Source organism: Mustela lutreola, chromosome 8 (assembly GCF_030435805.1).
Source record: "Mustela lutreola isolate mMusLut2 chromosome 8, mMusLut2.pri, whole genome shotgun sequence".
NCBI lineage: Eukaryota > Metazoa > Chordata > Mammalia > Carnivora > Mustelidae > Mustela > Mustela lutreola.
Window position 1 is genome coordinate 151,467,253 of NC_081297.1, and position 27,360 is coordinate 151,494,612.

The 27,360-nt window shown below is 47.0% G+C and overlaps 1 protein-coding gene across 17 annotated transcripts; it reads right to left on the reverse strand.

The window, feature by feature from the left end:
• On the reverse strand, positions 1-27,360 carry RABL2B (RAB, member of RAS oncogene family like 2B). 17 transcript variants are annotated; one of them, XM_059187439.1, is made up of 12 exons: positions 27,247-27,350; positions 25,580-25,815; positions 15,714-15,872; positions 15,239-15,377; positions 11,422-11,479; positions 11,127-11,156; positions 10,801-10,880; positions 10,035-10,114; positions 7,043-7,154; positions 6,622-6,719; positions 6,206-6,289; positions 5,060-6,020 (listed from the first exon to the last, which is right to left on the reverse strand). In XM_059187439.1, the coding sequence occupies exons 6-12, from the start codon at positions 11,150-11,152 to the stop codon at positions 5,940-5,942; spliced, it is 561 nt and encodes a 186-aa protein (XP_059043422.1). In that variant the 5' UTR covers positions 11,153-11,156; positions 11,422-11,479; positions 15,239-15,377; positions 15,714-15,872; positions 25,580-25,815; positions 27,247-27,350; the 3' UTR covers positions 5,060-5,939. The 17 variants fall into 17 exon arrangements, with proteins under 17 accessions (XP_059043411.1, XP_059043410.1, XP_059043422.1 ...); XM_059187428.1 differs by lacking the exons at positions 11,422-11,479; positions 15,239-15,377; positions 15,714-15,872 and adding exons at positions 1-219; positions 26,882-26,950 and having other exon boundaries at positions 5,905-6,020; positions 27,247-27,307; XM_059187427.1 differs by lacking the exons at positions 11,422-11,479; positions 15,239-15,377; positions 15,714-15,872 and adding exons at positions 229-5,033; positions 26,882-26,950 and having other exon boundaries at positions 5,905-6,020; positions 27,247-27,307.

Below are 27,360 nucleotides of genomic sequence, written 5' to 3' on the forward strand. Positions count from 1 at the left end.
GGCTTTATGAAGCAAAGACCAAAAGTAAACATGAAAAGTGTAAAAACAAACTTGCATTTGGTTTGTTTGAATCACTTGCTGCTGCTGATGTCCTCATCAAGGACGTGCAAGTCCTGGGTGGCCTTATTTTGTCGTCACGGTCCATTTGGTAAATAGCCGAGGACGTGGTAACTCTTGCAATGGGCCGCTGGCTGGTCACTGTTCTGCGGCTGAAAATCTCTGCAGAAACGACAGCAGCACATTTTGATTCGTCCAAATGTTTCCAAGGTGGGAAATAGGTCTGGAGTCAGTGCAGAGAAGATGAAGACATACAGAAAACACAGAGGAAACGACTGAAGGGAGTCAGTTACTTCTCATGTAAATGAGCGGATGTCTCCAGTTCAAGGCAGAGCTTGGCAGAATGGTTTGAGACAAGATCCAGCTGCATCCTGTCTACAGGAGCTGGAGACCCAGTGACACAGAGAGGGCTACAGGGAGAGGGTGGAAAAGCTCCTCCATCCAGACAGTAGCCCGCAGAGACGTGGTGTGGCCGTCCCCGTATCAGACAAGAGGGACCAGAAGTCCAGGTGGCTGGAAGAGGCAAAGAAGGGGCAATTCATCCAGAAGACGATCAGAAGATGAAGGGTAAAACACAGACAGACATACTCTAAAAACACATATGCCCATGTGCACCAAACAACAGAGCCCCCAAATATTTGAGGCAGACATTAACATACTGAAGCAGTGCTACAGTACTATTCAGAGCCATCAGCACTCCGTTGTCAACAGTGTATGGAACACCTAGACAGAAAGTCCACGAAGACATCCAGGACTTTTAACAACACTGTTAATCAATGACCTATAACAGACATACACAGCACACTCTCCCCAAGAGCAGAATACACATTCTTCTCAAACCCATATGGAACATTCCATAGGACATACTATGTTTTAGGCCATGAACAATTCTCAATAACTTTAAAAAGACTGAAATCATACAAAGTATCTTTTCCAACCACAATGGGTGAAGCAAACATCAACAACAAAAGAAAAACTGGAAAAGTGACAATTATGTGGAAATTAAAGAAATGCTCTTAAACAAGCTTAATGGATCACAGAAGAAATCACAAGGGTATATAGAAAATACTTAGAGACAAATGAAAATGAAAACACAACATGCAAAAATTTATGGCATGCAGCAAAGGCAATATGCAGAGGGAAGTTTATAGTGATAAATGTCTATGTTAAAAAAGAAGAAAGATTTCAAATGAATAACCTACCTTTACACTTTATGGAAGTGGAAAAAGAAGGGCCGACGAAAGGAAAGAATAAGCATCAGAGATAAGTGAAATAGAGAGCAGAAAAGCAATAGAGAGGGAATAATTATACCACAAGCTGGTTCTTTAAATAGATCAACAAAAATGACAAACTTTTAGCTATAATGACAAAGAAAAAAGGTGAAAATAGTTAAAATAAAAAATTAGAAGTAACAGTACTACTAATTATACAGAAAGAAAAAGAAACATAAGAAAATACTATAAACAAGTAGATACCTCTCAAATTATATGATGTAGATGAAATGATACCTGATAAAGGCATGAAAAATCCCACAGCTAAACCGTACTCAACAGTAAAGAACTGAAAACCTTCCCCCTAAGATAGGATCAAGGCAAAGGCGCCTGCTTTTTCCACTTTTATTCAACACAGTACTGGGAGCTCCAGTTAGAGCAATTAGGCAAGAAAAGGAAACAAAAAGCTTCCAAATTGTAAAGGAATAAATGAAAACTTTTTCTGTAGGCATGTATGATTCTATTTATAGAAAGTGCACAAGAATCCACAGAAAACTAGAGTTAAAAGAATTCAGCAGTTTCAGGGTACAACATCAACACACAAAAGTGAGCTGTGTTTCTATAAGCAGCGATGAGCAATAAAAAAAGGAAATAGCATCCGCAGAATACCGGGAAATAAACTTGACCAGGAGGTGAAAGATTTGTACGTGAAAACTACAAACACTGTTGGAACAAATTAGAGACTCCAACAAAGGGAGAGACATCCCAGGTTCGTGGATTGGAAGACTTAATATTGTTAAGATGTCAAAATGATCTTTAAAAAGAACAAAGTTGAAGGACTTTCAAAACTGCACTGTGAAGTTACACATCTAGACCACAGAATAGAATTGAGAGTCCAGAAATAAACTCATACAACTGGGACCAAGGTGGCAAAACCATTCAGAGAGAAACAGTCTTTGCAACAAATGCTGCCAGGACAACTGGATGTCCACAAGCACAGGTGTGTACTTTTGCCTCATGCCATGGACAAAAAATAACTCAGAATGGATCAATGACCTAAATGTAAGAGCTGGAGCCATAAAACTCTTAGAAAAGAACATAAAGGTTAAGTCTTCATGACCTTGGATTTGGCAATGGATTCTAGAAATGACACCAAGAACATGAGCAACAAATGAAAAAAAGGACAAACTGGAGTTCTTAGAAATTAAAAGACTTTTGTGCATCAAAGATATTATTCACAAAGTTTAAAGGCAAGCTATAGAATGGGAGAAAATAGCTGTAAATCATAAATCTGATGAGCATTTAGGTCCAGAAAATATAAAAAACTCTTATAACTCAACAACAAAAAAGATAATCCAATTTAAAAATAGGCAAAGTACTTGAACAGGTATTTTTCCAAAGAAAATTTACAAATGGCTAACAAGCATATGAAGAGAGGCTCAACATCATGGCATTAGGGCAATGCAAATCAAAACCACAATGAGGTACCATTTCACAGCCACTAGAAATGGGTTCGATTTGTCTTTAAAGTAGAAAACAACATGGGCTAGCTGGGGAGTGGGTAAATTGGAACCTTTGTGCATTGTTTGTAGGACTGTAAATGGTTCCACTTTGGAAAAGACAGGAAGTTCCTCAAAAGTTTAATTGTGGTTAAATGTAATTAGCGTATGACCCTGTAGGACCACTCCTAGATATACACTGTACCATGGCCTGAATTATGGCCCTCCAGAACTCATATGTTGAAGTCCTAACCTTCAATGTGACTGTATTTGGAGTCCAAGCATTGAGAGGAGTAATTCATGTTAAATGAGGTCCTAGGGCTGGGGCCCAACCTTTGTGTCAAAGGATGTGTGGTTGTTTGAGGAGGGGAAGAGAAAGCGATCTCTGCCATGTGCGCACTCAGTGAGATGGCAGCTGCCGAGAAGCCAAGAAAAGTGGCTTCAGAATGGAACCAACCCTGCTGGCACCCTGATCTAGGAGCTCCCAGGCTCCAGAACTGAGAGAAATAAATGTCAGTCAGTGGTGATTGGTGATGGCGGCCCGAGCAGACTCGGACAGCCAGATCAGAACACTGAGGTCTCCGCTGTGAGCCCGTACTCAAGCCTGGTGGTAGCGGCAACATTCATGCAGTTGAAGGGTGGAAACAGCCCAAATGTCCACCAACGAGCGAATGGGTAAGCCAACTGTGGGATGTATATAAAATGGGACGTGTTCAGTCCTAAAAAGGAATGAACTATTTAAAATGTGGATGAATCTTGGAAGCATGGTGCCAAGTGAAAGAAGCCAGACACACAGGTCACAGTGTAGGGTCCCACTGATGTGAAATATCCAGGACGTACAAACCGAGACAGAAAGCCAATGAGAGTCTGCCAGGACCTGAAGGGAGAGGGTACTGGGTAAGAAGCTGCTTGATGAGCAAGGGGTTTTACTTCTGAGTGACGGAAATAATCTAGAACTAGAGAGAGGTGAGAGTTGAATAGCACTGTAACTGTACTAAATGGGACTGCGTCGTTTACTTTAAAATGGTTAATTTTATGTTATGTAAGTCTCACCTCAATAAAATACTTAAAAAAAGACCCAGGCGTGGCGTTCCCTGTCTTAGGATGGAGCGAACTCCCAGGAGCAGGTGATCTGAGCATGAGAGGGTGGGTGGCCACAGCCGCTCCTGGCGCCCTGCCTAGGCAGTCCTCCCCTGGCTGCTGTGAGAATTGAGGGTTCCACCAGCCCTTGTTCCCGGAGAGCTGCCCTTGCTAAGTTGCCAGGGGGCGGAAGCCCCTTGGCCATGGAGGCTAGGCGCCATCACCTCCCCCTCCTCCTCCTCCCACATGTGGCTGACTACCACGCAAAGACCCCCTGATCCCAAGTGGGACCAATTCCGTGGGGCAGTTTGCCCTCCAGAGCTTCCTGGGGGCGGGGAGACCGCACCCTTGCTGCGTTCTGGCCTCCTGCCCTCTCCTGCTCCCCTCTCAGAGGGAACCTGATGCAAAATGGTTATGTAAAACTAATACTGATGGGAAATGGTATTTGAAGGAAATCTTGATAAAGGCATTATGTCAAAATAATACTTATTGGTCATTTACAACACCAAAGTGCTTTTTTTTTTTTTTTTGGTACTTTTTATAAAGATCTTATTTATTTATTTGACAGACAGAGATCACAAGTAGGCAGAGAGGCAGGCAGAGAGAGAGAGAGGAGGAAGCAGGCTCCCTGCCGAGCAGAGAGCCCGATGTGGGGCTCGATCCCAGGACCCTGGGACCAGGACTGGAGCCGAAGGCAGAGGCTTTAACCCACTGAGCCACCCAGGTGCCCATTTTTTTGGTGGTTTTTAAAAGCCCACCTCACCAGGATAGCACATTCCTCAAAATCCTGGGTCAAGTAAATATTTTCAGTTGAAATTGTATTAGCAATTTAAAGGCAGATAAACTTTGTTCTTATTTCTTCTTCTTCCCAAATACTTGTTCTTTTTCAGACTCTAAAGTCCAGGGCACCTGGGTGGCTCAGTTGGTGGTGTCTGCCTTTGGCTCAGGTCATGATCTCAGCATCCATGCCCTGATCTTGCTCAGAGGGGGGCCTGCTCCTCCCTCTCCCCCATTTATGCTCTCTCTCTGAGAAAATCTTAAAAACCAAAACCCAAACCCACTGCAGTGGTCTCCGTGAGGGCAGAGCTGACCGGGCTCCCCACACGGCAGGTGGAGGCAGGGGCCCTCATTCGTCTAGCTGATGATCGTGGCTCTCCTGGGGCTTTTTGTTCAGTGAAATCCAGACCTACAGGCATGCACATACATGCGATGTTTATGTTAATTCGAACTTTACTATACAAATGAAACACTGGAAATGAGGATGATGACGGGCGAGGCAATCATACAAACACACGACTGACCCGTGAGTCCTGGAGAGAAGTGGGGGAGGCAGCAGGGTGCCCCTCTCCCCACCCATGGGGCAGTACTCACAAGTCCTTAAAAAAAGGCGGGAAAGCATCATCTGCTTCAGGGGCGTAAAGGGAAGTCCTCTGAACCCACACGGGCGCGCTTCCCAGTATCGCTAAGGGTTACAGGACTCGTCACCTGTTTCCCTGGGCTTTAAAGGCAAACCTGTCCTGTGACAGGAACAGATGTCCGCTCAAAACCATTTCTGAAAAAAAGCTGGTTGGGAGACGAAAGAGAAAAAAGGACGGAGGCCTCCTGAACCTGTAGGGCTGGGAACCGTGGCCGCCAGGAATTAGAAATCATTCCTTTGGAGGAAAGGCAATGAGTAGGCCCCAAGGTCAATTCTGGGGGAGAAAACACCTCCATTTCCTTTTATTGGAGACACACACAAAGCCTGTTTCCTGAAGCTCTTCCCAGCCACTGCACAAGCTGGGGAGGCTGAGGGTACTGATCTCTAATTCTGCTTCAGGGTCTACTCTGCCTGTCTCGCACCAGCCAAGGGTGCTGGCTGGTACAGCCCCCGCCCCAGTCCCTGAGGACAGGGGAGAGGACACCCGTGGAAGGGTCAGGGGTCATGGGCCACGGTAGGGGGGGGAGGCAAATAAATGGAACGGGTGGGCTCGCAGGAGGTGGAGGGGCCGGCCGGCGAGAATTTTTCAATTCCTAGCTGCAGGGGTGCTGACGGGAGGGTATTCAGAAGGACACCCCACCAAAGTCCACGAGGAGCGAGGCTTTCGTCTTTGACTCAGGAAGGGGAGGGGCTCTGAGTGTTGCCACGCTGCGCTTGGTCTGGCACGTCCTCCTCCTTCTGCTCCAAATCAAAGTTCTGTGGACAAGGCTGCAGGTGAGGCCTGGCCCTATGTCTTCCCCGGGGGGGTCTGACTCTTCCCGGGGCGCGTGCATGATGAGCGTGCATTGCCCGAAGGGCCGGCAGGAGCCGCTCTACTGAATTTCGTTCTGCAACCCTCTGCAGAGAAGCTTGATCCCGTCTAACACTTCCCCCTGACCTACCTCAAGCTCCTGCAAAACCTCGTCCATGAAGTCCTGGGAGTTGTGTTTGTAAGACACAGCTAATCGAATCGCGTCATTGAAGAGCTGGGGGTAGGTGGCAGCGGCGGGAAGGAAGACATGGCAGTGGGTCCCAATGCCCTGTCCCCGTCATACGTCCACACAACACTCCACCCCTAAAGTCAGCAAGTTCACCCCTCGATTCACTTCCCGATCAATGTACTTTTTCTGCCGAGCCCAGGCCTGTCATCTTCCCTGCTGTCAGAACCAACCATGACCCATTCCTATCATCACTCCCTCTGGATCGCCCACTCACGGCCCCTGCAGCAGCGCCTGTCCTCTCCACCATCCCTTCTCTTCGCAGCTTCCCCGGTCCCTTAAGTACTTGGCCTTCCCTAACCTCTGCAGCCCACCGTTACCTTCACGACATTGGTACCATCAGCAGCGGAGACAAAGTACAGGGGAAGAGAGAACTTCCTGGCAAAATTGAAGCTCTTTTGGGTCATCTTTACGTCTGCTGTAAAGAGAAGGTAGGACATTGGCCTGTCCGTTAGGGGAAAGGGAGAGGTTGCCAGAGGCCATGCCAGAAAGTGGGACAGGGAGGGGCAATCAGGGGACATGTCCTAGAAAAAGTTCATTTAACAGGGATCTACGTCTTGGAAAAGGACAGACTGGCTCAGTTGGGGTCTTTACTGGATAGAGACTGATGGACAGCAAACAAGGGCTGTATTGGGGGAAGGACAGATCACTGAAGGTTCACCACCCCAGGAATGGAGGAGGAAATGTGTGGTGGTGGGTCCCCCATGGAGCATGGACACCCAGATGCAGGGATGGCCCCACCATCAATTTTATTGGCCACCACGATGCATGGGATCTCTGGCCTGAACTCCCGAAGCTCTGTGTACCAAGTGCTCAGGTTCTTGTAGGTTACTTTCCTCTGCACGTCGAACACCTGCAGTGAACAGAGGACGAAAAAGAGCTGAGGGCCATCAGTGTCTGCACACCACCACACCTGACACACACAAGCCGCTGAGCGGCCCTGGGCCCGCCTTTCCCAGGGAAGCCCCCAGAACCTCCCAATCGAAAAGGTGCCTTTAAAACGTTCACTCCTTTTTTGTCATCTTGCCGTCGGTGTATCTAATATAACTAGGATGTATCGTTGTACTAATCAATATAGTCTGTTGCAAACCCTAAATCTTCTTCTTTTTTTTTTTTTTTCTTAGTCTATGACTGGTATTACTTAAACTTTGTCTTGAGATTCCTTATGCAGGGTACCTGGGTGGCTCAGTTGGTTGGGTGTCCGACTCTTGGTTTTGGCTCAGGTTATGGTCTTTGGCTCGTGAGAATGAGCCCCATGTTGGGCTCCATGCTTTGCGGGGGGTCCGCTTGAGATTCGCTTCCTCTTCCTCTGCCCTTCCTCTCTCCACTGCCTGCACATGCTCTTTCTAAAATAACTAAATGAATCTTTTAAAAAAATTCCTTTGTAATAACTTTAAATCCCTCCAAGATTTTCCATAGTTACCATCAGTGTACTTTTAAAAGATTATTATTTTTATTTATTTACTTTTTTTTAAAAATAAGGATTTTATTTTTTTGAGAGTGAGTGAGACAGTGCAAGCAGGGGGAAGGGGAGAGGGAAAGAGAAATTCAGGCAGACTCCTTGCTGAGGACAAGCCTGACACGGGGCTTGATCCCATGACCCTGAGATCATGACTTAAGCTGAAATCAACGGTCAGATAACTGAGCCACCCAGGCACCCACTATCGATGTACTTTTAATTTTGAAACTTTTGTTTAATCTCTTGTTCATTTTGTATCTTAAACCTTTTAAAAGTAATTTTTATCTATTCTTGTTATTTGGAGGTGGTTGACATCTTAGTTACTTTTGAAGTCGGGGAGAGGCGCTCAGGATGGTGCTGATTCCGCAAGCAGCAGCCGCGTGCCCACGGGCTGGTCCCTGTTCTTGCAGATCACGTGCCTGATGCTGTGGAGGGTGGCCCGGGCCTTCCGGATGGTGGTCCGCACGTGGGAGGTGGCAGGTTTTCGCTGGCCGGATTTGCACATCAGGACCACCTTTCCACCTCTGCCTGCGGCCGCTGGCTCACACCCACAGCCTGGAGGCGAATCGGATGCTTGAAGGGAAGGAGCTGCTCAGCCTCAAGGCTCCGGGTCTGCGTGTTGCGGTGGACTGGGACGCTGGAGCCGTTCTGCCACCACCCACTGCAGGGGCGTGGGGTGCACAGCACAGTGGTCCCTCTCACTGCATTGGCGGGAGTCGGAACGACTATCTTTTATTATTGTATAGCTTGTAATTTTATTAGCATTTTACAGTGGATAGTTTTTACCTATTTTAAAATAGCAACATGCACAAGCACGGGCAGACTCGCTTTAAGGCCAGGGGAGGCCAGGGTTCCTGACGTGCTTGGAACGAGTGCTGCAGGGATGGGGCCCTCAAACCCCTGGCCAGAGCTCCTGCTTTCAGGCCCACACGGTCCCAGCACAGCAGTGGATCCAGAACAGTCCGGGGACTTGCTGGAATGGCTGCTCTCCCTTCATGGGAGTAAATGCGCCTCACCCAGCACAGGGGCTGCTCTGCATGGCAGGGGGCTTGGGGCAGCAGCTGTCGCAGCTGAGTCAGCAGGAGGTCCGCCTGGGAGGCCCTTCCACAGTATACCCAGGCCCCATATCAACAAATGACCACATTGTCTTGAATCCCTAATAAAGACTTCTTATAAATCACACTTGTAATGAGTTTTCCGGAATCTGCTTCACACCAGCCTGCCTCCCACGATCACCATCAGTCACCTTTTGTCCAGGTCTGACCTTGTTTTGAGAGCTGAGGAACAGTTGATGGGGCCCAGGAGCAGCCCGGTCCAGTCTCCGAGTGGAGCTCCCGCTGGGACTATCGGATCCCACGTGGTCACCGCAAGGTGAGCATTTTCTACCTGCCAGGCCCCATGCAGCAGACAGCTGCACTGAAAGGCATGAAGGAATGCTGGCCAGACAGACAGCCCCAGGTGTCAGAAGAGGGTCCAAATGCAGCCGATGGAGAGGTGTCCAAGGCGGGGGGCGGGGGGGGGGTGTATTTCCTCCCAGAGAGAGAGTGGAGGTAAGCTCAGATCTCCAAACACCAGTGCAGAAGCGGGAGACAAGGCTGGGCTCCCCCCTCCTGCTTCTCCAGGGTCAGAAGCGTTGACCGTGTGAGCCTCCAGGTGGGACTGCTGGCCTGCACTGCCCCCACGTGCTGTACCCAGTCACCTTCTCGTTCTGTCCTCTTACAGGTACTAATATCACAATTTGGAAAATGTCAAGAGATTTTGTGTTAAGGGATGAGGGAGCTGGAGAATGGAGCCAGGGCCCTGTGCAGGGGCCCTACGCACACAGGCTGGCACAGCTCTCCTGCGCTGCTTTAGCTCTCCCTCAGGTCCTCGAATGGCAGTTTTTACCCTGCGGCTATGGGGAGCCCCCAAAGACTGGGTTTTAGACTGCAGAGAGGAGAGGGGCTCATTTGGGAGTAGGACCAGGTGATGGGGCCGAGGGGACCTTGGAAGCCTGTTGGAACAGTCCTTCCCCACCAGGGAAGGACCTTCCTTGCCTCTTAGATGCCAAGCCCGATGCAGAGGCCCTGGAGGTGCTCCACCCCTGGATGGAGGTCCCTCATCCAGCCTCACTTGAAGAGAAGCTCACCCGGGCATGTTCTCACTCTGGAACCTCCCCAGGCTGCCCTCATCCCCTCTCTTCCAGTACCCAGCCTTAGTGAGGTGGGCTCAGCACTGCTGGGTCACCCTGCAAGCTTCACAGAGCCTTTGTCCACTGCCCGACAGGTCTCATACCATGATGCAGGCGTGGGCCTTGTGGTAGTAGGAGGCGTGCATACTCTGGAACCGCTCCTGGCCTGCCGTGTCCCAAAAGTCTGCAACAGGAAGACAACTCTGTCTGGTGCGGCTGGAGGGCAGAGAGACCCGGACATGCTGGGCATCTCTGTGCAGATCTGTGTGTGCAGGGACACAACACGTGGGAGGAACAAAGGCCGCAGAGCTCGCACGTGTGCGTCATCAGGAGACAATGCACCTGCGGGTGTCACGGAAGGTCTGTGTACGTGTGTGTGCAAGGCAGTGAGTAAGAGGGAAACACATGGCCAGGCCAGGACGAAGGAGCATGCACACAGGAAGCCCTGAAAGGGAGAAGGCAGGTTTCCCTGTTCTCCCACCCCAAGATGCAGAGCCCTTCAAGGTCGAACTACGCTGACTTCCCATGTGTGCTGGCCACCGATGGTAGACACAGCCAGGCAGGATGTGTGGCCTAGCCAAGCAGGAGGCGGTGACGTCACAGAAAGTCAAAACCTTTTGTGGAAGGTAATACTCAGACCACAAGTGTTATTTCTTTCCACTGGTTGATTAGAATACCAGGTCAGAGAGCTGGACCGAGGCCTTGTGCACCTCCTCCCCTGTTCCCTGGGCTCCAGGATCCCAGGCTCCTCCCTACCTCCCCTGCTCTCTGCTGGGGGTCTCACTTCCTTCCTGCCTCTCTCCCATGGACTTCTCTCCCCTCCCCTCTCCTCTCCCTCGAGAGTCCATGGCCCGGCCTGGTGCTGCTTACCCACAAGGACTGTCTTGCCATCCACTGTGGCTGTGTGCTTGTACAGGGTCAGGGCGTACGTGGACAGCTGCTGTGGCTGACTGCATTCAGGTTAAGGAACAGAGATGAACAAAAGGCAGGCAAGGAAGGTGCTTGGGGTGGAGGCACTGGAAGATGAAACTGGCCCTCTCCTTTTCTTTCTGGAGTTCTTCATATTTTAAACTGAACGAATGTTGCAGACAGAGGATCAGCTTCAGACATCACGGGCACAAACTCCCTGGGAAGGTTGAGGGGGCAGGAGGGGGAAGGGTCACTGGGACAAGGGCTCCAGAAACCTTGAAGGATACAATCCATCCATGAGAAACCTCTCCATGAGTCTGTAAGGACAGTGTGCAAGGTGGTCAGGTACATGCTCCAAGCCCCCTCCTCCATGCCCCAAGGCCTCACCCCATCCAGGCTGACAACGTAGGGCCACCTGTGGCCCACCTACCCTCTTCCTGGCTCCCCTTAAGGCCCTGGCCCCCTTTAGCTATAACACCCATCCAGCACCCACAGCTGCTTTGCCTGAGGACAGGGACTCCACCTTCCAGGGCAGACACAGACAGACAGGACGCACACTTGTAATGACCAACAAAAACTCACCACTACTAGGAGCCGAAGAAACAGAGACCTGTCTTTGGAGCTTTGCCATGTACCTACACTGGAGACCATAAACTCAATAAAACTAAAAGTGAGTTTCTTTAACCCACTAACCCTGTCCCTGCCCCTGAAGTGTCCAGTTAGTGGCATCACCCCATTCTCCAAGCCTGGAACATGGAATCAGAATGAACGCCCCTCACAAAATGTCCAAGTGTCAACCAAAAATCATTTACTGTTTACAATCAGGAAGAACTTAAAATGAATGAAAAAAGACAATCAATAGAAGGTTTTTTTTTTTTTTTTTTTTTTTTTTTTTTGGTAAAGATTTTATTTATTCATTTGAGAGAGAGAGAGAGAGAAAGCATGACAGGGAGAGGTCAAAGGGAGAAGCAGACTCCCTGTGGAGCTTGGAGCCTGATATGGGACTTGATCCCAGGACTCTGGGATCATGACCTGAGCTGAAGGCAGTCGTTTCACCGAGCCCCCTAGGTGTCCTCAATAGAAGTTTTAAAAGCATCTGTCATAAGCAAACAAGTACGGGGCACCTGGGTGGCACAGTTGGTTAAGCGGCCGACTCTTGGTTTTGGCTCGGGTTGTGATCTCGGGTCGTGACATCAAGCCCCGCACTGGGCTCTGTGCTCAGCGCAAATCTGCTTGGAGTTTCTCTCTTGCTCTCTCTGCGCCCCCCTCCCCCACTGTGAGCACACATGCTCTCTAATAAATAAATAAATCTTAAAAAAAAATGAACAACTACAATGTGCTTGAAATAAACGAAGATACAAAAAGTTTAAACAATGGGCCAATTCATAAAAGCACAAATAAGCAAAACTAACCTAATAATAAACAGATCATTTGAATAGTCCTAGAACTATAAATCTCTAAGCCCAGATGGTTTTAGGGTAGATTTCTACCAAACACTGTAAGAATTAATATCAATTTTGTACAACCTCTACCAGAGAAGAGGAGGCGATTTGTTTTATGAAGTCAGTTTATCCCGATATCAAAAGATAGTACAGAAAAACAACTCTATAGACCAATATCTTTCATGAATATAGACACACAGTATTAACAAAATATTAGCAAATAGAACTTGGGAATGCATAACAAGAAGATGTACACCATGACCAAATATGATTTATTTCAGGGGTGCAAGGCTAGGTCAGTACTTGAAAGTTAATCAATGTCTTCTCCCGCAGTAACTGGCTAACGAAGAAAAGTCACAGGGTCATGTCAATCGATGGGGAAAATACATCTGAAAAATATAACGCCCGTTCATGATAAAACATACAAAGAAAGAAAGAGGAACAGAGGAGAACTAGTACAGTGAAAAGTGTAAAATACTGGTGAAAAATATTAAAGAAGATCTGAATAAATGGGGAGACATACCATGTTAATAGACTGGAAAACTCAATATAAACATGATGTCGATTCTCCCAAAAGTGATATACAGGTTTAATGCAATGTCCACTAAAATTCCAGCAAGAGGTTATACAGGTATTGTCAAGATTATGAAAAATTTATGTAGACAGGCAACACAGCTTTAAAAAAGCTAAAACAAACTTGAAAAAGAATCAAGTGGGAAGAATCATTCTCACCAATCTTAGGACTTATTATGGCTCCCTTAGTCAAGACTGTGTGGTGCTGGTGGAGGGACAGACACATAGATGAATGGAACAAAAGAAAGAATCCAGAAATAGCCTCACAGAAGTAGAGCCAACTGATTTTTAGCAAAGGTGCAAAAGCAATTCAATGGAGGAACAACAGCCTCTTCAACAAGTGATGCCAACTGAGTATCTATAAGGAAAAAACAAACCTTTACCCTAAACCCTCATACCTTAAACAAAAGGTAGTTCAAAACTGATCACAGACTTAAGTATAAAATGTAAAAATGTAAAACTTTTAGAAGAAAACCTAGGAAAAAGATCCTTTGGAGTCAGGGCTTGGTGAAGATCAAAGTCCATGACTTTGGTAACACCAAAAGCATGACCCATAAAACAAACAAGTGGCGAACAGACTTCATGAGAAGTGAAACCTTCTGCTTTATGAGAAAGCCTGTAATAAGACAGCGGGAAGACAAGCCCTAGATAAAAAGGACATGTCTGCAAATAGCAGATTCAACAAAGACCGGTTTCTGGGAAAATAAAGAATTACCAAAACTCTATAGCTAAAAAAAAGAAAAAAAAAAAACCAATAAGAAAATACGCAGAAGACATGAAGAGACGTTTAACCACAGAGGAAAGTACACATGACCAATAAGCCCAGAAGAAGGTGTTCCATTCCATGCCACCAAGCACCAGGGAAATAGAAACCAAGGCCACGCCTGTCACAGTGGCTAGGATAAAAAATAGCAACAACACCAAACTTTGGCAAAGGTGCAGGAAAATCACATCTTTCATATACTGCTACTGGGAAACAGACATTCTAGAAAACAAATCAGTTTCTTTTTTTCTTTTTTAAAATATTTTATTTCTTTATTTGACAGAGAGAGACAGGAAGGAGAGAGGGAAGACAAGCAGAGGGAGTGGGAAAGGGAGAAGCAGGCCTTCCGTAGAGCAAGGAGCCTGATGCAGGGGTTGATCCCAGGACCCTGGGATCATGACCTGAGCCGAAGGCAGATGCTTAACGACTGAGCCATCCAGGTGCCCCTGGATTGAGTTTCTTAACAAATGAAACATATACTCACTGTATGGTCAACCCACAAAATTAAAACTCATGTCCATGCAAAAACCCACACACATGTTCACAGCAGTTTCATGTGTAATAGCCAAGACCCAGAATCAACTGAAATGCTACTTAACAGGTGACTGGAACAGTCTAGAAGACCATACTGTGGCCATCTACACTATGGAATGTTACTCAGCAACAAAAAGGAACAAAGTATTGATAGTGCAACAACCTGGATGGGTCTTAAGGGCACTGCTCTGTGGAGTGGAGAAGGTCACAGGTTGCATAATTGTACTTATACAATGTTGCCAGAGGAACAGGATTATAGAGATGGAGAAAAGATTGGTGGTTACAGGGGTTTGTGATGGTGGGAAGTGAGGTGGGGTGGGTGTGACTAAAATGGATAGCATGACTGAATTTTGGTATCTTGATTCCAATGACGGTCACAGAAATCTGCACATGTGATAGAATGACACAGAATTATGCATGTACTGAACCAATGGCAATGTCCTGATTTTGATGCTGTTCTATAGCTACCCAAGATATGATCACTGGGGCAGTTGGGGGAAGGGTGCACAAGCTCTCTCTAGACTCTGTCTTTGCAACATCTGTGAATCTATATTATTTCAAAATGAAAAGTTAAGGAAAAAAAAAAAAGCAAACAAAACCCACAGAGACAGGGAGAAGATACATGCAATGCCAACAAGTGACAAGAATATAAAGAAAATATAAATGGCTGTTCCGAGAACACACAAACCACCTGTGTACTAAGAATATGAACAGATGAACAGGTAACAGATCTACGAAAAGATGCTCAATGTTTAAATTTAGTGATTTGATCATTTTTAATACAGACTGGCAAAATTCAGAAAGTCACAGGATACAGAATGTTGGGGATTTTGTAGAGCGACAGCACATTACACTGTGCTGGCAGCAGTGTAAATGTAACAGAACTGTTTTGAGAGCCATTTGGGTATCCTAAAGTTTACACTAACCCTAAAACTAGGCCATTTCCCCCCCAGGCCAAAGTGTACCCAAGATGGTAGGTGTGAAAATATTCACCTCAGTATTGGGTTTAATATCATAAAAATGATAACATCGAACAGACAAATACTTTTAGCACAAACTAGTTAAAACAAATTTACTGAGTGCTTACCACTGGCCAGACACTATGCGGGTGCCATGACACCGGGCAAACCAGATGGAGATCCCTGAGTTCACGGAGCGTACACTGGAGCAGATGAAGACAGACAACAAGGAAGCCCTCAAAACAGATTCAGCCACATGTGTAGTCCCTGCATTTAGAACAAAGGCATCACTGTGATTTGGTGGGGTTGAGAACTATTTCATCAATTAGTGGTGTCCAAGCAGCTGAATATCTGTCTGGGAAAAAACAAATCTTTAGGCTGTTTAATGCAATGGTGGAGCAAAGTACAGGGGGTCAGCCCCCAACTGATCTATCCAGTAAACTGGAAGAATGGATCAGAATCAACCAATTCTGAACTCTGGAACCTGCCTGGACACACAGCACGCAGGAGGGCACTACGTAAAAGAAGAGTGCTGAGCCCAGCTAAAGAGCAACACAGGCCAAACAGCGGCCCTCAGCCACTCCTCAGGCCCGCCGCACTGACCTCATGATCTGCGCTCCCAGGGTCAGGCTAGCGTTGCCCTCAAAAATTCTGATGGCATATTTTGCACAGTTAGGTCTTGGCTCTCTCAGGCTCTGCAGGGTTCCTTGGCTGGCATCTGCTGGAGATTTCAAGGGCCAGGAATACCTTTGCTTTTCTTTCCTTTTTTGGAGCCAGAAACACAAGGGAATCTTGTCAGGTCACTGTGGTCAGACCACAGATGACAGAACATCATCATAGAGATCACAGATAACATCACAGATAACATCAGTGACCACACACAACAAAGAATGTACACTTTGCAAAAACAGTTTGGAAAAGTTATAAACAGATAAACCTAGTCCCAAACAAGCAGAAATCAGCAATCCCTGAGAAGTGGGAGGACCTGATTTCTAAAGTTACCATACTAAAATACTCAGAATGCCTAATTCTCTTCAAAAAAATGCCAAAGCAAACAAAGAAATGAGAATATATGGGCTATTCTCACAAAAGAAGAACTGGACAGAAATAATCCCAGAAGAAACACAGACACCGGAATCATCTTAAATGTACTCAAAGAACTAAAGGAATTCAGGGATGAAGAATTAAAGTAAATCAGGAAATGATATATGAACAGAATGAGAATACGAATAAAGAGATAGAAATTATGAAAAGGAACCCAACAACACTTCTGGAGCTGCTGGAAAGCACATTAATTATAATGAAGAAACCAAACCAAACCAAACCCTCACTAGAGGGTTTTCAACAACATACTTGAGCAGAAGAAAGAATCAGCAAACTTGAAATAAGGCAATCGAAACTACCTAGTCGGAGAAGCAAGAGAAAAAAAAAAAAAAGAATGAAAAGGAACAGGGCCAAAGGAAGGTGTGGGACAACATAAAGCTTACTAGCATATACATCATAAAGAAGAGCGAGATTTGAAAAAATAATGCCTACTAATCTCCCAAACTTGGGGTATCTGGATGGCTCAGTCAATCGAGCATCCAGTTCTTGATTTCAGCTCAGGTCATGATCTCAGAGTTCTGAGACGGAGCCCTGCATCAGGCTCGGTGCTCAGTGCGGAGTCGGCTGTCTCTCTCCTCCCCGCTCTGCCCATTTCCCTGCCCCCCCCGCCCCCGCCGCCACATGCACACAGGCTCTCTCTCTCTCAAATAAATAAATCTTAAAAAAAAGCCAACAAAACCAACTTCCCAAACTTGAAGTCTGCACACATCATGACTTGAGTACACACACCTAGCAAACAATAAACTCCAAGCAGGATAAAGCCAGAGACCCACACTGAGACACATCACAGGCAAACTGCCGAAACCTAAAGATACAATCCTCAGTGAGACAAACAGCCACTTTCTCCTCAGACACCCCTAAAGTCAGAAGGTAGTGGGATGACATATTTAAAAAGCTGTCAACCAGGATTTCTACATCCAGCAAATGATCCTTCAAGAATGAAGTTAAGACATTCCCGTATAAACATAGTTGACAAGGCTCATTACCAGTGGACCTGCCCTATAAGAAATGCTAAAGTGAGTCTCTTTTAGGTTAAAATGAAAGGATATTAGGTGGTAATTTGAAGCTGAATGAAAAAATAAAGATCTTCAGTAAAGGTAGCTACATAGGTACAAATGAAAGCCAGTACTCTTGTACTTTTGGTTTGCAATTCCCCTTTCTCCTGCATGACTTAAAAAGCAAACACACAAAGCAGTAATTATAAATCTATGTTCCGCGCACTTAATGTATAAAGATGCAGTCTGTGCCAGACAAGACGGAGGTGTGGGGCAGAGCTCTCTGGGCGCGACTGCGTTGTTCCAACAACCCTGTGTTATGCAAACAGGCTGTTGTAAGTCTAAGACTGTAGCTGTCATCTCTAAGATAACCACTAGGAAACAATTAAAGAATTACATAAAACATGAAGAAGAGAACGAAAATAGTGCACTTCAAAAAATCAGAAAACAAATAGGCAGCAGTGAAGTAATGACGAAAACCAGAAAAGCAAATAGCTAAATGGCAGAAGTAAGCTCTCCTTTACTGATGATTCTTGTTATTTCCAGTGTCAGTGGATAAAACTCTCCCATTACAAGTGAGAGACGGGCAAAATACATCCCAGCACTTGATCCGCGCACGAGCTGCTGGGACGGTCTCCCTGCAGACACAACGCCACAAAAACCCTGAAAATAAGAGAGCGAGATAATCCATGCCAACAGTGTCCAAAAGGAGCTGGAGCAGCTCTGCTTAGTCAGACAAAATAAACTTTCAGTCACAACTTAGGAGGGAAAGGATGATAGTACACAGTGATAAAAGTTTCAATCTAGCAAGAATACATAAAAGCTACAAACATATATGTACCTGAAACAGAGACCCCGAAGAAAGGAAGTCAACACCGACCCTGCTAAGATTTCCAGCCCCACCGTCAGTAACGGGCAGAACCAGAGACAGACCAACAGGGAAGCCAAGGACGTGCACAACACTACAGCCAGCGGGACCTACGCTAAGTACAGAGAACACTGCACCCGACGGCAGCAGAGGACACGCTCTACTCAAGTGAACACAGGTGAGACCATAAAGCAAGTCTTAATAAAATTAAAAAAGACTGAGATCATACCAAGTATCTTTTCCAATAAAATGGAGTGACACCAGAAATACATAACAGAAGGAAAACTAGAACATTCGCAACTGTATGTTAATTAAACAACACAAGATTAAACAAGCAATGGGTTGCAGACGAAATTACAAGGACAATTGGAAGATGCCTTGAGATGGATGAAAATGAAAACACAACAAACCAGAACTTAAGGATGAAACCAAAGATGTGCCAAAAGCAAATATTATAGCTATGAGAAAATACCTTAAACATGAAGAAATACCTCAAATCAACAACTGATATGTACATCTTAAGGTACTCGACAGAAAAGAGTGAACTAAACACGAGCTTGCTGGAGGGAGGCAGTAATGAAGACTCTAGTGGAGATAAACAAAATGAGGAGAGAAAGGCAAGGGAGAACATCAGTGAGATAAAAAATGAGCTCTCGGAAAAGATCAACAAATCAACAAGCCTTGGGCAGGCCGAGGGCAGAGAGAGAAGACACAGATGATCAAAATCAGAACTGAGACTGGGGACACTCACGTCCATTCTGCAGAAACAAAGCACATTGTAAGAGGGTACCATGAACAAGGGTGTGCCGACAGACTGGACGATCTAGAGGAAGCGCATACATCTCCGTGAATACACAAGCCACCAAGCGGGTTGAAGATGTAGAAGGAAGTATGAGCAGACCAACACCCAATAAGGAGCGACGAATAACCTCCCATAAAGAAAAGCCCAGGACTGGGTTGCTTCCCTTGAGGGTTCTACCAAGCATTTAATGAACTAACGCCAATACTTCTCAAACTTGCCCAAAAAATTGAAGCGGAAGGAACATTTCCTAATTCTTTCCATGAAGCCAACATTACCCCGATTCCAAAGGCAGACAATGCCCTACAAGAAAACTGTATCTCCAAATATAGATGTCAAAATCCTCAACACAATAATAGCAAACGAAATTCATATTAAGAGGCCTATACACCATGACCAAGGGAGACTTCTCTTGGAATTTAAGGGTGGTTCAATTTAAGAAAACTAATCAAGTGTATTATATTAATAGACCTAAAGGAAAACCCTACATATTTATCTCAATAAATGCACAAAAAGCATTTGACAAAACCCATACCATCCCATGACAAAAACACTCGATGAACTAGCAACAGAAGGTAATTTCCTCAAAAGGATAAAGGCCATATATGAAAAGACACAATCAACCTCATACTCAGTTGTGAAAATGACAGCCGGCCCTCAGGTGCCTGACAAGCAGGACAATCCTGCTCACACCGAGTCTGGATGTTCCGATAAGAACCTGAGCCTAGGATGCCCACCCCAAGCTTCCACGTCGCTTTTCCCTGGCATGTTTTAAAATAACCACTTAGGGGGCGTGCCTGGTTGGCTCAGTCAGTAGAGCATGTGACTCTCACTCTCAGGGTCATGAGTTCAAGCCCTAGGCTGGGCATGAAGCCTACTTAAAGAAATAAGTAAATTAAAAAAATAAAATAAATAACTACTTAGATTTGAGCATGCAAACAGTGTGACCCGGAATGGAGGACGGCTCTTCCCTCGACTTATTTCACTCCCACTTCTGGGACTTGTATGTGACAGATCCTGGGACTTGACTTCCATTGTGTGGGTATATGGAGAGTGCCCTCAGTCAAAACAACCCCAGGGCTTTCACTTCCCCAAAGTGGGTGCTCAGATGCTGAGGGGACTACCTGCTGACCTTATGTCCCTCATTCATCAGGGACCTGTGTACTCTTAACTCAGTGCGTCAGGTACAAGAAGCCTTCAACGTAAGCACCTGGGCAAGAAAAGCAAACAGCAGGCATCCAAATTGGAAAGATGGAAGTAAAACTATTTCTCTTCAAAGATAACATAATTTTAGACACAGAAAATGAGAGAATCCACAAAAAAGTACCAGAGGTAATAAATTCAGCAAAGTTGCAAGATATCCACACACAAAACTGAACTGCACATCTATGCACTGGCAATGAACAACATGAAAAGGGAATCTAACCAGGACGACGTAACACTTGTACAGTAAAACTAAGACACTGAACAGGGCTTAAATAAGTGGGAAGACGCTGTTCATGGGTTTGAAGGCTCAAAGTTATTGCGAGGCAGATAACTCGACCCAAAGCAATGCACAGATTCCATGCAATCCCTATCTGAATCCCAATGACATTTTTGCAGAAATAAAAGAACACATCTCAAAATTCGTATGGAACTTCAAGGGATCCTAAGTACCCAAAATTATTTTGTGAAAGAATAACAAACTTGAGGAACTCACATTTCCCTGAGGTCAAGACTTCATTCAAAGCTATAGTCATCAAAACAGTATGGTATTGGCATAGATATGGCCATACAGACCACAGCTCAGAAAGAAACCCTCACATATATGGTCACATAATTTCTGACAAGGGTGCCGAAGACCATTCAATGGGAAGAAATGATGCTGGGAAAACTGGATATTCCCCTGCTGACGAATGAAGGTGGGCCCCTTCCCTCATACCAATATACAAAAGTTAACACGAAATGGATCAAAGACCTAAACTTAAGAGCTGAAACTATAAAACTTTTAGAAGAAAATATAGGATCAAATCTTCATGATTCTCCCATAAGAACAGATACATAGACCAATGGAACAGAATAGAGAGCCCAGAAATAAGCCTACACGTATACGGCCAAATATTTGACTATGGAACCAAGAACACACAATGGAAAAAGGATGGTCTCTTCAATAAACGGTGCTAAGAAAACTAGAAATCCACATATAAAAGAATGAAATTGGATCTCTGTCTTATACCATTCACCAAAAATTAACTCAAAATGAGTTGAGCACTGGGTGTGGTGCAAAAATGATGAATACTGTTATGCTGAAAATAATAAAAAATAAATTAAAAAAATGAGTTAAAGACTTTTCCCTTTTCTTAAGATTTTATTTATTTCTTTGACAGAGAGAGACACGGCGAGAGAGGGAGCACAGGCAGGGGGCGTGGGAGAGAGAGAAGCAGGCCTTCAGCTGAGCCGGGAGCCTGATGTGGGATTTAACCCAGGACCGTGGGATCACGACCTGAGCCAAAGGCAGACGCTCAATGACTGAGCTACCCAGACGCCCCAAGACTTTTTTCAAACTGTGAAATGATAACCAAGATAATCCTAGTTAACATCCATCAGCACACATAGCTACAGAATTTCTTCTTGTGATGAGAGCTTCCAGATTGCAGTACAGTGTTACCAACTATAGTCACCAGGTCATACATCACATCCCTACGACTTATTTATTTTAAACTGGAAGCTTGTGCCTTGTGACCTCCTTCCCCAACCCCTACCCACCACCTCTGGCAGCCCCCAATCTGTTATATCTATGAGCTTGCATCTTTTTTTTGTTTTTTTTTTTATAAGATTCCACATATATGTGAGGTCATACAGTATTCGCCTTTCTCTGACTTATTTCACTAGAACAACGCCCTCAAGACCCAGCCATGTTGTTGCAAGATTTGCTTCTTTCTAAAGGGCTGAGTACTATTCCATGGCACAGAGGAATAGGAGGTGTTGGTCAAAGGGTACACTTGTAGTTATAAGACAGGCAAGTTCTGGTGATTCTGTGCCCAGTGTGGTGATCACAATGAACAATACTGCATCAAGTACGTGCAAGCTGCTAAGAGAGTAACTCTTCAGGGCTTTTATCACACACCGAAACAAGATAACTCTGTGAGGCAATGGATGTGCCAGCAAACCTCACTGTGGCGATCACTCTGCAATACACATGTATGTGAAATCATCATGTCGTACCCCGCCGCAATCTTAGATATTATATCTCAAACATTTTCTTTAACTAATTTTTTAACAGTTCAATTTATTAAAATTAAGTGTTTCTGTTCATCAAAATACACCAGTAAGAGTAAAAAGCTGCAGACTGGAACAAGGTTCAGAATGTCTCAAGAGATTCCCACAAGTCAATAATAGAAAGACAAACAGTCCAACAAAGATGAGCACCTGTCTTTAAAGAGACATTTCACAAAGGAGGATTTCCAATGACCAACGAGCACCAGTAAGTGAGAAGGTGCTCCTCAGAATTAGTCATCATCTTAGAAAGTCTTAAATATAATCTCTATGAAAAATCAGCCTTGATAAATGTGCTGTCAGAATGTCTCCTGACTACTTTTTTCCCTGCTTGATCTATTGATGATTGAGAGGAACACCTATTCTGAACTCGGTCAGTCGTCCAGTTAAAAAATTATTCAGACTTGGTCACTCCTCTGCTTAAACCATCCCATATCTTTCCATTTCTTTCCGTTCAAAGCCTCCTCAGATCCCAAGGCCCACCCCGACTCCTCTCCGGTTGACTTCCTGCTTCTCCCTCTGCTCCAGCTACTAGCCAGTCCCTCTAGCTGAAACGCTCCTCCCCACACACGGCTTGTTCCCTTGCCTTCTTCAGACCTTGGCTCAGATGTCACCTTCACAAACGGGCCTGCCCTAACCACTGTCCTGAGGTGACAACTGCACTTTCTCCCACATATTAAGGGCTACTCTCTATCTGTCTATAAATTGAATACATTATAGCCATGATTTTATATTTCTAAGATTTAAAACTGTAGCTTCCCTTGCAGAAGGATGGTAGGTTCTGTTTACAACCGAACAGAAACAGCATCCATATTATAAAGAAAATGCACCAGCGTCTTACACAGAAGCAGGAAACCCTCCCAGGGCAATCATGGCCGCCAGAGGCGCAGGGGCCCAGAGACAGAGCCGAGGTTAGACGTGCTCTTAGACAGCACGTGCTCGCGGTGCGGAGGACAGCAGAGCTTGAAAGACTTGGCTCATCACAGCGGGCAGTGAACAAGTGACTGTCCCTACGCTCCTGGCCCAGAAGCTTGTGAAGTATCACAGGGGCCAGACCCCTCTCAGGAGGCCCCTTCCACCAGGCATCCAGCCCGCTCCCTCCTGGCCTCGGGGGACCAAGGCAGGTGACAGGGGTCAGGCTGTGCAGTTTCTGCTCACTAATCTCCCCTATTTGACTCCAGTCTGTGCTCACACCCCGCGGCCCTAGAGGGTGCGCATCCCTGCCCTCTTTGCATAATGGTGGACGGTGCTCAGGGGGAGAATGACATCCTATCCCCCGAAAAAGGCAATTATCTGGAGCTAACCATTCTGTTTTTGAACAAAGACTTCTATTTATTCATTTTCTTCATCAGGTCAAACTAGTGGCAAATGTGAAGATAAAACTAAGACCCACTGAAGACCTACCACGCGTCAAACCTTGGGCTAGTCCCTTAGAAAGCACTGCAAGGAGCACCTTGTTACACTTCTCCCCCCACAAATGGAGGCGAGAAGCTTCAGTGGTTGAGTCAGGGGCAAACCATGTCTGCAGCTAACCTCTCTTAAAGAGTGGATAAGGAAAGGCCACATTTGTTATTAGACGGAGGGAGCATCTGGCTCCAAAGAAATCCTAAAGAAAGGTAAAGCCCAAGGGGCGCCTGGGGGGGTTCAGTCGGTTTTGCATCTGCCTTCAGCTCAGGTCATGATCCCAGGACCCTGGGATCCAGTCCTGCACGGGGCTCTCTGCTCAGCGGGGAGCCTGCTTCTCCCTCTGCCCCTCCCCTGCTTGTGCTTTCTTTCTCTCAAATAAATAAATAAATAAATAATCTTAAAGGAAAAAACACATACGCACTAAAGAAAGGCAAGGCCCAAAATAGCCTAAGCACCCGTGTCCCCAAGGGGAAGATGACTCCTTGAGCTGCAGAAGGAGAAGCTACAGTGGGAGCATGGGTTCCTCTCAGGCCTGGTCAGCAATGCCCTGAGGGTACAGAAAACATGAAGAAAATGTTTGGAGGACTGGCAGGGTCTCCAAGTGATATGGTGGTAAGTGCGCACACAGAGATGGGCCCTTCCTGATCACCCAGAGTACGGTCTGACCCTGGTAGTACTCATAACTTGTAGAGTTAACTCCCCTTAAAGTGGACCCAGGCTAGACAATCAGATTATGAGCTGGCCAGGTCCGAGCTTGTTAGGGGAGAACATCTTGCAGTAGTAGCCGACTCAGGAAGGAGGTATGTGCAGGCGTGAAGGCAGTGAGAGAGCTAGGTCATCAAGTCCACAAAGGCTCAGGGGCCAGAAACAAAGATGCAAAGAAGTGGAATCAAGAGGCATGAACGTGCTGCGTGAGAAAGGAGAGCCCCTCAGAGAAGCTGGGTGCATCTGCCCTGCAGGCCCAATTGTCTTCCAGACGCTGTGGCTGTAGAGGCCAATGTTGCGTCCTCTTGGAAGTCCTGCTGACCTCCTGGACTCCTACTTTTTGTTGTCTTAAGCAAGGCTTGTAAGAAACCAGCATTGAACCTGGAGCTGGGCAGTGCTAAGGAAGCAGGCAGGCCACCTTCGGCCTCACACTGAGCTCTGCTCTCCGAAGCCCTCGCCCGCTCTTCATCTTCCTGCCATTTCTGCTCCCTGTTTGCTGGGAAACACTACACTTGGCTGGCACATAGTGGGTGTTCCTTACTGTGCAATCTCCCCAAACTACAGCACTCACTCTCATTTTCATTGTACACACACATTGCTGAGGATGGTCAAAGCGACAGTGGAACCCTACTATGTGGACACGGGGTGGGGCGGAGAGTGTGTGAACACACGAAGATGGCCTCAGACCCCGCAAAGCCCCTGGAGCCGACAGTGAAACTTGGAGACAAAGCACATGTGGAGCCCCAGGAGGCAGGACTCGAGACGTCTGGTCTACCCTCCCGAGGTGAAGGCGGAAAGGGACACGGAGGCTCTGCCAGCACTGCAGAGCCCCCTTCAACCCTCCAGCTGTGGAGTCCTACACTGTGCACAGGGGCAGTGGGGTCAGTGAAGAGTCAGCCAATCTCCAGGCTGACACAGTCAGTCCTCATTTCCTGCCATTCTGCTTCATCTTGGGGAGCTCCTCCAAGAAGGCATCTGCACCACCTCTAATCAATCTGTCCTCGGTCTTCATTCCCACTTGCAGACTCTCTGCCCACACAGAACATACAGGGTCCCTCAGCTCTCACTGCCTCACCCTGCATTGCTACAGTAGTCTCCTGGGTGACCAGTCCCATATCCGCTGCCAAGACTCCTGGAGAGAGCTCTATTTACTCAGTCCTTATGACTTGCCCCCCCTTCCCCAACACACACAGCTGCTATGATCCCCCTTGTTCCCCGCCACACACCTAGGTTCCAGCCAAGACTACTCCCTTATCAATCCTGTAGAAGTCATGCTCCTCTGTGCCAGCCCGGCCTGCTGTGGGCCTGGGCCTTCTTCCCTCATCTCCCAACATACTTGGACTTGCCCACAGCGCTGTCCCCTAGGCAGATGATCTTCACGTTGTCGTCAGCATCGTATTTGTCTTGGTTGAGCTCACAGGGTTTGGCCTTGTCGCTGGCCATTGGCTCCTGGCTGTCCAGCCCCGGGGAGGTGTGTGGGTGTGGGGACTTGTCGTTGTCTGGGAAGATCAAGAGGAGACTACTGTTAAAGAGATGAGAAGTTTCCTCAACCAAATCTACATGTTCTTCTTCCTGGACGGGAGAGAGAAGCTGATGAGATAAAGGGCCAAGGACACACATCCACCCTTCTCTATTCACTACCAACCTGGATGCCACCTGCTCAACTGTGGAGGTGGACTCTTGTCCCCCTCCAAATCCTCTTTGGGTGGTTTACTCTGTGTCATGTCTGTACTGCAGCTCTCTGGTCAGGGCCACACCTCCCAGTCCCACCTGGAAAGACTACTTCACAAGTTGCACATGGGCAACCTTTCTCACCGGTAAAACTGGATCACCCCCCCCCCCAAATCCCCCAAATCCAATCACTGTGAGATAGAGACAGTGCTCTGTAGGCCGAAGCTCTTATCACTGAATGACAGACTACACAGCCAAAAACATCTAATGTGTGTTCCTGATCACCTACCTCAAGCCTCCACCTCCCCTTCATTTTTCACCCTGCTGCAATCAGCAGCTGCCTCTTTCTCTCTCACTGGGGGCGTTCTCCAGCCCGTCTTTTCTAGGGTTACTTCAGTCTCTGCTAGTTTCAAGTATCTCCTAACTATGGATGGCGCCAGACCTGTACCTCCACTGAGACTGCTTCCCTTGGCAGCAGACTCAGGCAGCTGCCCACCAGACTTGGGACTAGTACGTTCTGGCACACAGGGTCAAATGACATGTAAAAAACCAAATACTTAATTCTTGCCCACCCAAACATCAGTCCTTACGTTCCTTGTCTGTCCAAGACATCACCCAATGCCAACACCTCGGTGCGACATCACCTCTAGCTCTGCTCTTCTCTCCTCACTGCCAAAGTCAACTTTTCGCACTGTACTAAGAGTGTGCAATACACAGATCCTGAGCCGGTGAGGCACACAGAAATGATGCCTTCAGGCTCCCACTGAGCAGGCACCATTCCCAGACCTTGTGCTGGGTTCGGAGGAAAGGACACGACCCTAACCCTAACCCTAACCCTAAACCTAACCCTACTGCAGCAAGAGCTAGGCCCGTGGGTGCACCCCATCGGGGTGGGAAATACCAGCAGGACCCTGGCTGTATCACCGCTCCGGCAGGGACTGAGCCCGGTTTACCCTGGTGCCCTCACCTGGGAAACGACACGCTTGGTGAGCATAGCGAGGGGCTGCCCTTCCACGACCCCCCAGAGCAGAGTGACCTGTTCCAAAGCCAAACCCAGACCTGTAACTCCGGGCTCCACGATCTTCAACGGCTGTCTCTGCCCTCGTCACCCCCACCCCCGCCCCCCGCCACCGCTGCGGGAACCCACTGACCCGTCCTTCTCCCGCCCAGGGCCCAAGGACGGCGGATCCCGAGGCTGGGCCGCCGCCTGCGGGAAACGAGGTACGACCCCGGACTCCACCGGTGGCCAGCCGTTCCCCAGTGGGCGCCCTTCTCCCGACCCCGCCCCACCACCCCAGCCCCGCTCCGCCCGGATCGCGCCCCGGACCCCACCCGCCAGCCGGGGTTCCCTCTGCACCGCTCGCCGCTTCCGCCTCGCTCCGCGTCCTCGCAGCTGCTACGCAACCGCGCGAGGACCCGGAGCAGGGCTGCCCGGCCCGAGGCCCG